Source organism: Poecilia latipinna, unplaced genomic scaffold, assembly GCF_001443285.1.
Source record: "Poecilia latipinna isolate Pla-1442-1.1 unplaced genomic scaffold, P_latipinna-1.0 Scaffold54, whole genome shotgun sequence".
NCBI classification, from domain to species: Eukaryota; Metazoa; Chordata; class Actinopteri; order Cyprinodontiformes; family Poeciliidae; genus Poecilia; species Poecilia latipinna.
In genome coordinates, this window is record NW_015112670.1 from 473,273 (window position 1) to 487,421 (window position 14,149).

The window sequence follows — 14,149 nt, forward strand, 5'->3', positions numbered from 1 at the left end:
GAATATAATTACTCCTTAGCCATTATCTAAGGGCCAATTACTAACAAATAGTAATATCTAACAAACAGTTCAGCAGAGCTGATAATTCATGCACTGCGTAGGTCTTAAAGAAACAGTTTCAGTGGATGTCATCCATCTAATTGCAGGAAGATGTTAAAGTATGTTTATCAAAAACATGACTGGTCCTAAAGTAGAACCCTGAAGGACAACATGAAATGCCATATTTTCAGCTTATTACACTTTAGGAGCAACCTTGTTCATCCTACACCGAACTGTCTGTGTGTAAAACTAATTCTGTTGGAAATGTTTCCAGATTCAATTAGAGAAATGGGGGGAAAAATTGTTTTTCATAACATGCTTTTAATGTCTGGGAGATGTGTGGCTTAAGAAAGAAGCAATTTAATCATAAAATGTTCAGGTCATTGACTAGCTGAGTGAAAGACCAGCTCAAACCAAAGCAAAATGTTGAACAACCTTCAGAAATCTTGAAGATGCAAAATATTGCAGGATATTCTACAATGTCCTCTAGAAGCAAAATGAGAAATGACCCAAGGTTTTTGCTCAGTACCAAAAAGGAATCATTTTCTCTCCTAACATGTTACAACTGATTTTACAACAGATTGTTTATCTGTGTTACTTGACTCTCCTATAAAGCACATCACTTCCTGCAGCAGAGTCCAGAGAATCTTAATGTGCAACAGTGGCTAAACTGCTGAGCACGGCCCCTGATGACTCCTCTGTGGACTATTGATTAGCTTCTGGAAGAACTGTGGATCTTTGTTTTGTTTTTTTTTTTGTTTTTTTTATCTGAGCTAATATTGTGCAGGGAAAAGGCAAAATGGTAGTAAAAGTGTTTGCTGATGTGCATCTGTACCTTGGGTTTTGTGTAGTTTTTCTGGAAATTATTAGCTCAGGTGATGATACATTCTTCATTGTCCAGAAAGCTTTCAGTGAAAGACAGAGTAGGTTTGTGTTTTTATGCTGCTGTTGTTGTTGGGTTCTGTCTATTTATGTTTTTGTGGTCTTATGAAGTTAAAAGTGACATTTCTGCCCATATAACAGTGCGTCTTCTGCTGTCTTATTGTTGCACTGGTGTCATGCACCAGATTGCTCGTGTAATAGAGTGTGAGGACTCATGCCCTTGAATTATTTTTTTGGAAGGTTGTTTTTGAACATGCTGGCAGAGAAGAGGAATGATTAGAATGGATGCTTCCTACAGAGTGCGGTTTAGTGTCATTCCAGTGTGTGCTGAAAGACACGCTGCCTAATGCTGCTGGATTTGAGTATAAAAGCTCATCTCGGCTCCCATGGACATATGCACGCTGCGTCCCGTGGCCAATTTCCACCCCTCATCTCGCGCCGTTTGCCTTCTCGCTTCCGTTCGGCCTTCACACGTCTTCATCTTCTCTCCTGCTGTCGCTCACAATCTCTGGCAATGTCCCGCTCCCTTTCATCTCTCCGCCACCAAGATGTGACACACTCCGCACCATTTCATGTCTGTTTACCTCAGCTTCTCTTTTTTTCCCCCTCCCTATCAGCATGTGCCTAATTGTGCTTCTCCTCTGGATGTCCCTGTCTTACCCGTCTCATTTCTTTACCATCTGATGCATTTTTCTCAACACTAACATTTTTTTTTTCACTTCCAAGTTTTATTTTATTGTTATCTAGCTCTACTTTCATGTGCTTCCCATCTTAGAGTAATGGGTTTTAATCCATATCAACCAACCTGCAAGGGCATGAAGAGCGGAGAAGGTCGGTTTATCCTCAGTTTTCTTACTTGCATGAAACTGTAACTTAAGGCTGATCTTCTGCAAACATTTTCAGTTCTTTCCACTTGATTCCATGTAGGATGTTGGATGATGGATGGCTTCTTAATAGAATGCTAAATACATGGAAAATAATTACAATATATAATTGGTATTTTTGGTTTTACTTCAATAACAACAAAAGTTTTGGATTTGAATTGTAATGTGACAAATAGCTTCATTCTTCATTCTTTTTCTTTCTTTTGTTAAAAGCATCCAATGAACCTTTTTTTTTAAATAAATGCATGTTCAGACACTTCTTTTATCAAGTGTTAAATGATTTATTCACCAGGGAAAATACATAACCCTGATAGAATAACATTCCTGAAAGCACCAATTACAATTTTTTCCTATTTAAACTTGCAAATTCTTTCTGCTGTGGTATAGTTAAAAAATGAATAAGGACCCTTTTTTGTTAAACAGTTTTAAAGAATTAATTGTTGGGAGTAAAAATCAATTAGACCCATTTTATTTGCCACTCAGATGTTCCAGAATGCCCAACCTTCTGGTCTTTCAAACAGAAATCCAATGAAAAAAAACGTTTGAAGTCCTGCTATTGCCATCAGCTGATCTACATTATTCAAGGGAACCAAAAAGAGGACATGAAACCAGAACAGCTGCTAATTTTTTCATATTTAGGAAAAAATATGTCCATAATTTTACAGCTGCCAACTTGGCTAATTCACTCGTCTTTATAGAAGAGAGATTGTCATAAAAAGCCACCACAGCTGCTGCAGCACAATTGCAGGCTATATCTCACACAGAGACTTCCAACTCTGTCATATAGGAGTGGATCGTTCCTCTGTGCCAGATGGGGAGCCAGTTTGGACTTGAAATGCTTCGTTCAGGAGTGTAATAAATAAGAAATAATAACAGGAGTAGCTGACACCATTACAAGCCTTCTGGGAGATTTATTCAAGCGTTCAGGAAATGAAGACACTTCTTGATTTGTTGACTGTGTTGCTTCATATGAGTACTGAAAGAAGAGCTTTAACTCTGGATTCTGAAACAAAACAACAACAACAAATATTTGTATGATTAAATATTCATGTGGCAAAAGAAGATGGACAATTAATCTGCAGGTAGTTTTTAATGGCTTGTCTGTCATATTTTAGAAATAAGTCACAGAGTCATGATGGAATGGCTGCTTAGATATTGATTTAAATTATTTGTCAGTCATTTTGACTGTGTAATGCATTAGCAATAATATTATTATTGTATATAATACAATTGCCCCAGATTAAGGTGTGCTATTTTTAATAATATAATAGTGTGTTATTCTCTGGTGTCTTATTAAAAGAAGTTAAAATGTAAGAAGAAATTTGTGGATAAATGTAGCAGTTTTTACACATCAACTGTTAAAACCTCGGGGTACTTTGCCACCCCATGCCTAATCCCAAATGTTCTGTTAAATATAAAGTTCAATTTCTGCAGCATGTAACTCTGCCATGGTTGTCTTACACAGTTCTCTTTTTCTCAGGGGATTTTTCCTCTGTTTATCTGAACTTGTTGTTGAAGCCCTTCAGGGGCCTTCACAAAGCCCTAACCCCAGACAGTTTCAGGAAGAGTGAGAGTGCCGACAACATTGAGGCAGGCATTATCACCTGCACCAGTTTCTGCCCTCACCTAATCCTTTCCTGGCAGGGGAACGAGCAGTTTCCTGCCGCCAGGTGCTCAAATCCGGGGGAAAACCTTTTGTCTATACGACTGCATGATAGGGAGAATTAAATACTGCTGAACTCGTTTTAGTTGCGGCAAAATAAATGTCAATACATCTTCTGTCTTTATGTCATAATGATATGAAAAGTTGCTTTAGTTTGGAGTTGTGCTGTACGTTTAGAACTACATCTGAAGAAAAAGCTGTTGAATATTAGACTGCCTTCTTCTTTTGCCCTGTTTTTTTTTTTTTCAAATCAAAACAAGACCACCAACATCACAATTATATAGAAACATACATTTATATATACATTTTGCTATACTTGAAAAAAGTTACCCATCTGTTGATTTAGTGGAGTCATTAAAGAATCTCTTCTTTACAAAGAAAAAACGTCCATAAACTGCAATTTACAGTTGGAGATGAAATATTTTTTTAAAAATCCATATAAACCATTTAAAGTCTTGAATAGACAGAAAGATTTTTGATATTTGAACAATTTGACAGCAGATATTGACTTAGGTATGTTTGTAACAAATAGCTAGAATTCCTTTAACTTTTGAATTAGCATTCCTTCTGTAAATTCTTGTCGTGGATACAAGTACGACGACGTATAGCTGCTTGAAGTTAGTCTATTTTGAAACATGATGTTTCCTTTTTTCATAGGGGAATAACACTTTAGCATAGCCAAGCTCTGTTTAGCTGTCAAGTGTTCACTGCTGTGCAAACTTAGCTCCTCAGGGCTGTAATGTTGTAAAGCAACAATATCAAAAGCTTCTCAAAACTCCTTTTTAAGTGCACTTATCATGCAACGCAGGAGGTAAAGCCCTACAGATTTATATATGACAAGCCTTCTGCAGCTGATATCAGTACAGTCAATCAGGTGCCTTTTTATTCCTGAAGCCAACCGTCGGCTTCAAACACATCCTGTGGCTCTGTCCATCCCGCAGAGTGGGCTCCTGTGGAGAAATGTCACCTCTTTCCACATCATTCCATCTCCCATACTTCCATCTTCTGGTTGCATTTACTCACCCTCCTGCTCCACTTTTATTTTAAACTTTCTCCACATCTATCACTTTCTTTATCTCTGTCTCCTTGCTCTTTATGTCTGTATTGATTTTGTGGCAGCGTGCGCTCCATGCTTCTTGCCCTTTTTGATAGAGGGAGTGAAATGGAGTCTCAGTCTGCCAAATGAAATCAAAGTCTTTTTTTTTCTTCCCCTCCCTCCCTCTGTTCCTTCGCTCCATTGCAACAAGCGCGAACTCCATCAGCTTTGAACTTGTGTGTGTGAAATGAGCTCTCTTTGCTCTGATTGTCATCCCATCTCTGTGCCCTTTCTCTTGTTCTTTGCTCCCCATCGCTCTTTTTTCTCCCAACTTCCAGCTTTAATTCAGTTTGATGTTATTTCTTCGTGTTACTGTCAAAAATAACTCTGTTCCAGCAGCATTTTACTTTGACTAATGTCTTATTTTCTCCTCATTTTTTTTCTTTTTTTTTGTGCATATTTAGAAATTAGTTTTCTTGCTTTTATATAGTTATATTTCAGTGTAGAAATCTGACACTGGCACATAAGTCTAACAGTGGACTTTAAAAATAATCATTTTTACAATGTGACAGGTTAAAAACAAGAAACGGTTGCTAAAAGGAAGCCAGTCTTATCCGTTTCTCCTCATCTGGGCCATGTTCACATTGACAACATCCTACAAACCATTTTGTTGTTTGTGTACTAACTTCTTTCTCTTCCTTGGAGATCTCATGGTGTTTCCAGGCATGCTAGGAGACTCCCTGACTACATAACTGAGCAGATAAATCAACAACCTTATCCTCCTTAAGGGAGATCTGGATGTTTTTTCTTTCTTGCCTTCATGTAGCAGGAAGTATTGGAAGAAGGCTGTTCTTTTAAAGTGTGGTGACCAAGAAATTTTTATTTATTTATTTATTTTCTTTTTTACATGTACCAGTTTCAAAATAAACTACAACAATGTTCTGCAACAGAAAACATTCACTAAATTTGGAAGAAATATATACATTTATGTTTTTTCCCTTACATAGTAATCTGATATGGATAACAGTGGGAAATTCCAGCAACAGAAGTTTATTTTTCCATTAGAAATAAGCAGTTTATTGATAAACTGGAGGTTTTTGTGGATGCAAAAGCTATTGGTGTGGGGATTTTTTAAAAGATATTTTGAAGCAAAAAGTGTTTAGAATATTTAATCATTCAACATTTGTATAAAAAAACATATCTTATTTCCAAACAGATCAGTGATGCATAAAAATAAGATGCCTTGCTGTGTTCTGTAGTGTCCTGCTGGTCATTAGGGTTGTGTTTATAGTATTTTTTTGGACTAAATTTGCTGCCTTTCCTCTGAGAGGGGATCTATGGTTTCAAAGTTTTTTTTTTCTTTAGAGAGCTGCAGTTTTTGATCTGCAGATATATTTATTTGAATGCTGCGTAAACATACTCCAGTATGAGGTTCTGATGATAACCTTTAACAAAAGAAAAATAAATAAATAAAATAAAAACTGTTTTAGGGTATGGTGGTATTAAAAAGCATATATTATATTTCAAAGTCAGAAAACCTAAAACCTTAAAAGTATAAAGCCTAAGTAAGTCAACCTTTCCATTGTTTTTGAAAGCAGAGAAGTAGTTATGAAACACAATTTTTGAGTAACAGCCATCAAAACAGGAAGAGCGTATAAAGATGATGGCGTTCCATCTGCAACACCAATTACTGGAAATCTCGCACAATAATGACAAAACTGATTGTTTTCTAGAAGAAGAAAAAAACAACAAAAAATACTTATTCCTGTTAAACAGGTCAATAAACATTTGGCCACTTATTGGCAACACATACTGTGGAGACAGTGCTTTTGCTCCAAAGGTAATTTTTGCAGAAAACGTGGCTGAGATTGTTGTGTCTGAGGACAAATTTCTATAAATATAAAACTGAGCAGAGAGTAAACAGCCAGACTGCAGTGTGCATTTTTGTAAGCACAAAGTTTATCAATACTGTGCAGCTTTTGTTGAAATCAAAGGAATATCCACCCATTCATTGCACTGCATTCATCTTAAATTGGGTTGTGAATGTAACGGGTCTCGGTGGAAACCCAGTGATCTTTCTTCCTGGAGACACTGGAGCAACCGCAAAGGATGCACTTGTCAGAAGGGAAATAAAAACCCTAATGTGAGTTGTGGTCTACCTGTAGTCTCTTCAAAGCAGTGAGGTGAAGACGTCAGCAACACTTGAAATACTGAGGAACCAACTTTCAATGTGTTTCACTGTGTGGGCTACATCTGGGTCATTCCTCCTCACAGTGGGACAGACTTTGAAAACCTCCAAAGGTGGGTTTACACTGTGGCAATATTATTTTTAAGACAAAATCTTTTATATATATATATATATATATATATATATATATATATATAATTGTCTGTTGTTGCTTAGTGTTGCTTAGTGTGACAGATGCGGTGACCACATCTAAAGCACTTTCCCAACCAAGGATGACCCAAGCAGTGTCAGACGTGTTCTGGAAATACTGTGCTGTGACTGATGTCACTGATTCCCAGCCACAAGTGCTGCTTCTTTCATCCTTTCCTTTTTTTTTCTTCCCCTTATCCAACTACAATAAAAAAGCGTATCAACACCTGTAACTTCTGTCCATGGACTAGACCATCGTCTGTAGCCTCTTGTTTCTTGTATTTCTTCAGTAACTCAGTCATGCAATCGGGCATGATCAGTGGAACAGTGCAAAAGGAGTTCCTGTCATATTGAGCTTGCATGGTGCGACTAGTTCAGATCCTGTGTGAGTTTGACATTTGCGTAGTTTGTGCAGGGCTTTAAGGATGATGTCTGATCAGGTGTCAGAGCCATTTCAGAATTTGATGCAGCGGAGCAGCAGTTCCACTTCAAGCCTTCTGTCCGTCTCCTCCTCCTTCTTACCGTCATTCATGAATGACACACGACGATACTTCACATCTTCGGATGGGTAGAGACTTTCCGCTGGCCTGTAGGGATCTGTCCACCCTTTTCCAATTTGGAAACAAGATGTCAGATTTGGAGAAGCTGACTCTGTCTTTACACTGAGCTGCAAAAGTCTCCAGTACGAGCCGAAGGAATGAGGAATGAGATGAAACCCTCATTTGAACAGTGGCTTTGATTCTTTTTAAAACTGTGGCATGGTTTCAAAATGGAAACTGGCAAATGCCACGACTTGTGTTTTATTGTAACATCTTTGCCATCACATTAACTCCCATAGCCAAAATAGCTAAAAGGTATTATCCAGTCTCCAAGCTACATATTCTATACTGATTGGTCCTAGTAAAACAAAACCATGCTATTTACTGTACCAGTCATTAGGTTTTATTTGACAACTGATCAGTGCATATACAAATCATAGTGGCATCTGTGCTTTTGATTTTATTAGCTGAATACTTTTTTCAGTGAACTCATTTTTTTAAGGATTTTTAGCTTGTCTGATTCAGCACATTGAGGTCTTTAGTGCTTAACAGTGAAGCACACTTTTTTTTCCTACAGTATTTGTAATAAATGTTGATATTCAGTATTATAGCGACACAGCTAAGTGCCCTCAGACTGTTAAAATATAAATCTAAAAGTCATTACCTAGTGCTGCCAGCATAACCTGCAGAACTGTCCACTAAAGCACAAAGCATTAATCATCTTTTGTACAATGATCGTATGGCCTGTAACATTGCAAGAGGATATATATTTTTAATAAAACCTCCTCTCTTTCGCTCCTCTGTCTCAGGGCGACGGCTTGCAGCTGGAGTACGAGATGAAGCTGACCAATGGCCAGTCTTTCTGGACGCAGCATTTTTCTGCAGATGAGTTCGGTGAGAATGATTAGACAGAACGAAAGGGATTATGGAATGGATCGCCAATGGCACAAGCTAACACCACTTAGCACGGCCAATAAAGCACACTGCTCTGAACAAATTGCAATAATGAAGGGACGGCTGAATGAGTTAATGATGATGGATGAACTGAGAGGGAGGGATGAAGAGAATGTGATGCCCATGTATCCTCTAAATGAATTATTCCTACATCCCCAAGGCCTTTGTCCACTCATACTCTATTTTCTCCCAAACTTACTTTATTCATTAACTCAATTTCTTCTTTTTCTTGTTTTTTTTTCCTGTTCGCTCTGTTTTTATGTGTTTAGATTTTGTGAATCTTTCCTTAACTCTTGTACTTACTTCTCTCTTGCTTATGTTTTTGCTTTTAAATTATTTTACTCCAATCACAAACTTCTTCATATATTTCTGCTAACTCATTCAACTTTTGTTCTCAGGAATTTTGGAGACTGACATCACGTTCCTGGTCATCTTCACGTTAGTGTTCCTCCTCTCTTGCTACTTTGCATGTAAGTACTACCTTTTCTACTTAGTATAATCACTCTCTCCCCTTTAGGGCAACTCACTTTGACTCCTGGAGCTCTCTGTAATCATTAAATGGACTTTGCCTTGGCTCTATTTAAAAAAAACAAAAAAACCCTGCATGTTTTCTTGATGGGAAAGAAGTAGATTCCTGTGTTCCTCCTGAAAAGTAAAGGTCAAATTAGGCAGATTCTTCTCTAAGGATTCAGCATTTATCACGATGGAGCTCATGTCTTAGAGAAACAAGAGTGACATTAGGCCGGGAATAGAGGTTCCTTTTTTTTTTGCATAAAGATGAGAAGTTAAATATTGGCGCCAACAAAGGTCTTAAGCTCTCTGAAATATGTTTTCTTTGAAAATTTAAGATGGAAAACCCTGAAGTAACTGAGAACTTGAGTAAAAATGAAAATTGTAGCTTAATAAAACAGGCACAGTCCCAGTCTATTATCAGTTCAAGTTTTCCCATGTGGTCATATTATCTTACTTTGTCTAATTTAGTGGTATCACCTAACTAAATTAGACCTAAATTACATTGTACTTTTTAGAGTCCTGTGCCTTTTCTGTTCAGAAACTAACCAGACACATCACTTTTTGTCTGCTTTAATATATTATTTAAAAATGAAGGCAACACTGAATTAGTTTGACTTGTTTTAATGAGAGTTTCAGTGACAACAAGAAAACTAGTAAATATCACAGAAAAGTCAGCAAGCACATGAATGTTTGTTTTTTTTCTTGTATTTATTGAATGTATTGCTCTATATGTGTCTTTACATTTTATTAAATTATTCTGAAATTTAGAAAAAATATAAGTCAAATCACAAAGTAGTGGGTCTTTGTAAATATGCCAAACTGTAACCCTATTTTCCATCTGCCTCCACCTAAGACATTTGATGTTAAGACAGCATACACAATGTATGGCACTAGAGTAGACACACAGCAAAGATCCACAATAAGAGTGCAGAAACAAAACATTAACGTGAAACAAACACAACTGATAAATAGTCAGTTACTCTGCTGAACAAAATTTGATGAACATATCTCAATGCCTATTTCACTTATTAATCTTAATTGTAAGGCTTCTGCCTAAAGATCTTTTGCACATGTTTAGTAAATACCCACTGGACATACGACACCTGGCTAACGAAGCTTAGCCCTTTAACAATGTGTAGATATTAGACATGTTGTACATATTAGATATTGGCAAAGCATATTTATCCTATAAGTGTATGGAGAGAATTAGATATTTTTACTCACAATTAGCTAAATGACATATAGCGAGTATTGAATTTTTTGCTGCACTCTCCTCTACAATTATTACTTTGCAGGCCAGAAGCCTTAAAGTTGGGAAAGTCCTGTTCTAGCTAAATTTACAAAGAAAAATGGTCCAAGATCACAATCCCTGTATCCTCCAGTCTTGGAAAATTTAGATGACCAAGTTCTGCTCTGTTGCCAAAAAGATGTACAAAATATTATCAGAAGGGATGCTGACAGATGTTGGAATGGTGATTTTTCTGAAATTGCCACTGTGAGATTATGGACTATGGCGCTTCCATGAGTGTCAATAAATGTGCAGGGTTTAGCAAATAAAATAGCTTAAGAAATAGGTCTAAAGGCCATATGTTGATATAGTCAGTACAAGCTTTTATTTTTAGGTGACATTCTTCCTTATAGCACTTGACAGATCGAGTCTAGGAGCACAGAGCAGCTATTAGCTGTTGTTTGCAATCCTCCCTCGCCTGATACATTTCCCCCGCTGGCTACCGCATTGTTTTGGTAGTAAAATAGGCTGCTTAAATATGCATTAAGAATATTTCCTCTCAGATTAGGTAGCGGAAACCGAGATGAGATGTATCAGGGCTCATCTGGAGATGGGCATCACAAGATGGATGCATACTAATCATTGCTCTCCCTATTTATCTGGCCCGTTCCCTTGTTCGTCTGCGATCTCCTGTTTTCTCCCTCTCTCCGCACCTCCCTCACTCTCCTTGGCCATCTGTTAGCATCTCTCAGTCCTTTTTATCTGTCGCCCTGACGCACACACATGTACCCACACCTCTATCACCTTATTTCTGTTTTTTCTTTTTCTCCCTCCAGACAATCTGAAGGGGAGACAGCTTCTTCACACAACCTACAAAATGTTTATGATGGCAGCAGGTGTGGAGGGTAAGAGCTTCTGTCCTAAACAGGCACACACCTACATCATCAAGACGCACACACGTGCACGCTCCGGGGATAACAATGAGCCTCATTCACTGTTGCTGTATCTCGTATCTTAATCCGCACTTGAAGAGCAGATATTATCACACTGATTAGTTCTGAATAGGAACTATTGCAAGCAGATGTGCAGGACTACATTGTTCAATGAAGCTCGTTACTGATGAACCCCAATGCTCTCTTCATGCTGTCCTCTCCACTTCTTTTCAACTCCCTATCACTCTCTTATCTCTGTCGCTTTCTTGTCCCCAAAACCTTTCTCTTCTCGTCTGCCTCCCATGAATTCACCTCATCGTCTCCTCCTCCCAACTCTCCCTACTTCTTTCTTCCTTTCTGTTGCTCCATTTTTATTCCCTTCTCTCTACTTTAATCCCACGTTTCCCTTGCCTTCGTCTCCCTTTCTTCACCGCCTGCTAACCTATCCCTCCTGTCTCTTATATTCCTCATTTCTTTCTCCACCCTCCATCTTTTTCCACATGGCAGTGCTCAGCCTAATGTTCCATTGCGTCTACTGGGGCCTGTATGCCAGGGATGGAGTTGGCAACGGCAGCCTGAAGATACTCGGTGAGTTTCTCCCTCTGGATCGGTCACTGGCTGAATGACTGAACCAGAGTCCGGCTGGAAGATCAGTCACTGTCAGAGCAGAGCGGTTGAGTGGACCATGATGGATGCATGTATGTTTGAAGAGACCTTGTAGATGGTTGGATGGGTGTAGGCAGGACAATATACGACTTAAAGCGACTGTGTGTGTGTGTCTGCAATACGTGTATTATGACCTGATTTTATTGTTCCCCTCTGATGTCACAGATTCGAAAACTACAACCTAATTACCTCCTCTGTCTTCTCTCTCTCTCGCTCTCCACCTCTGTGTCTGTCTCCAGGGAAATTACTGTTCTCCGTCAGTTTCTTGGTGTTCCTTCTGATGCTCATACTGTTGGGTAAAGGTTTCACCGTCACCAGGTGGGAGAGAGGGAACATTGTCCTTTTTCTACACTTTTAGGTGTGAACACATTAGGGGTGTAACATTGCATCCAGCCCATGAAATGAGACGGTACATGATATGGACTTCAACGGAAAACGAGACCTTAGGCAATATTTTTGGGGAAACTGAAAATCTCAGTTTCTTAATTTTTTATGATTAAAAGAATCTGATTATCGAAAATTTGGCCACATGAACAAAAAGTGTCAGAGGCTTCTGTAGAGCTTGTATAATGAAGTGTTGTTGGCAGGGACAGTAAGAAGTCTTACACTGCAGACCTTGTCAACACGACATAATATCTTAATAACTACTTCATAAACGATTGGACTAAAATTTGCCATCACACCTTTCCTGTGATTTATGTCCCATTGGTAAAATGAGAAAATCCTTGAATGACCTGAGTTTCCTCCCGTCGTATGGAGCATAGAGTAGCACTGCACTCTTCCTCCTCTAGCTATTGCTGCACAATGCTGGTCAGCTGGCTGAACGAAGACTGCTAGACTTCTCTCTTACTTTGAAAAAAAAAAAAAAGCTAATTTGGCTGTTATGAAGTATTTCTGATCAACAAAAACTGCAAAAACATCAGCAGCTCAACTTTTGACTCCTGCTAATGCTGTTTCCAAAGAAAAATAGCAAGTTACAAACAGAACATTCATTAAATGGCCAAGATTTTCGCTCAAGCCTATTTTATATTAAAACAGACAAATACAAGTTTTTTTGTTGTTGTCTTTTTTATAAATATGGTGGCATTTTCCCCATAGGTTAGACACTAACGTATGTCCTGGATAGATGACAGTAGCTTATAGTTACTTTGACAGATGAATACAGGTTGAAAGCGGATATAGCTTCAAAACACAAGGGTGATTTTAATAAGAAAAAATGTAGAATTTTAATAATGCGAGATGTCACTGTGCAAGCAGACGTTACACCACTAGTGTATGCATGTATTTAGTCTTTTCTTCTGCATGTCTGCTACATTCTGTGTCTCTTCTAGCTGAGTCACTGTCCCTCATTGTCACAACCACCAACTCTGTCTCACAACATGATAATGCCATGTGTCAGTCAGATTATGTGTTGTGAAGCTGAACTCATAGTGTGACTGCATAACAGTTTTGTCCTCAGGATATAAAATATTAGCACTGAAATGTTGGGCAGTTGAGTTGTTTTCAAGTAATTTGAGTCAAATTGTTTCCAGTGGTGGTTTGTTGTTTTTTTTGTTTTTTTTCCCTCCTCCTCTGGCGAGGATTAGTGGACATTTTCTTGTGACTTACAGCTCGACTGCACAATAGATTATTTATGAGTGCCTTTTCTCACTGGAACATCAGCATTTATCCATCTTACACCTGACTGGAAAAGTGCCTTCCTGGCTCAGCTGTCACTGGTGCTGCCAGTTTTCTAAATTCATTTTTTTTCAAATTCCAATTTTCAGGCTGGAAAGACATAGAGTGACAGCTCCCGCTCTCATTAGTTTGTGATGCAATGCTATGTTAGACAACTGGATAAATGGCTTTTTGTTTTGATCACTGTTCAAATTTTGTGGATTTTTCTTGCTTTGCTATCTTTTCCTGAGAAGATTCAAACAGAGCAAACCACGAGCTTACTTATGGTTTGCTGAATTTTTTCAGCATAATGTACAGCATTTCCTTCTGACAATTCAGTATTATCAGTAATTCAGCAACAGGATTCTACTCCAGGAACTGGCTTGTTGCTGTTTGTTGCGATATGTTCCTGCTACCGTATCCTCTACCTGCTCCTTTATCATGTAAAACAAGAATAAAGGAAGTTGAAGAAGGTTGGTGGAAACATAAAGATTTCAGTAGTTTCCTAAAACTATTTTCAATTACCATTATGAATCTTCCTGTATGGCCTGTCTTTTGCTGAAGTTGGATGGCCATGGTGTTAAAAGCAATGGACTAAACTACCAGAGCCAAGTAGACAAAGTTATTAAGTTAATTACTTAATAACTTATATTTAACTTTCTTAAAAGTTTACGTTGGGTACTATGTTAATAATTTACATAATGTAGGGCCGGGTTAGGTTTTAAGCCGGTCTTAAATCCACCTTCCTAAAAACTTGTAGAAATCCTGTTTTTGACTAAA

General features: G+C 38.1%; 1 protein-coding gene across 1 annotated transcript in view; it reads left to right on the forward strand.

Moving 5' to 3' along the window:
• Nucleotides 1-14,149, forward strand: part of tmem145 (transmembrane protein 145) — a 63,391-nt gene that overhangs the window by 38,093 nt on the left and 11,149 nt on the right. Inside the window, exons 6-10 of the mRNA XM_015053365.1 lie at nucleotides 8,230-8,314; nucleotides 8,773-8,844; nucleotides 10,952-11,020; nucleotides 11,555-11,635; nucleotides 11,953-12,031. Of these exons, the coding sequence (XP_014908851.1) occupies nucleotides 8,230-8,314; nucleotides 8,773-8,844; nucleotides 10,952-11,020; nucleotides 11,555-11,635; nucleotides 11,953-12,031 (386 nt within the window). The remainder of the gene's footprint in view (nucleotides 1-8,229; nucleotides 8,315-8,772; nucleotides 8,845-10,951; nucleotides 11,021-11,554; nucleotides 11,636-11,952; nucleotides 12,032-14,149) is intronic.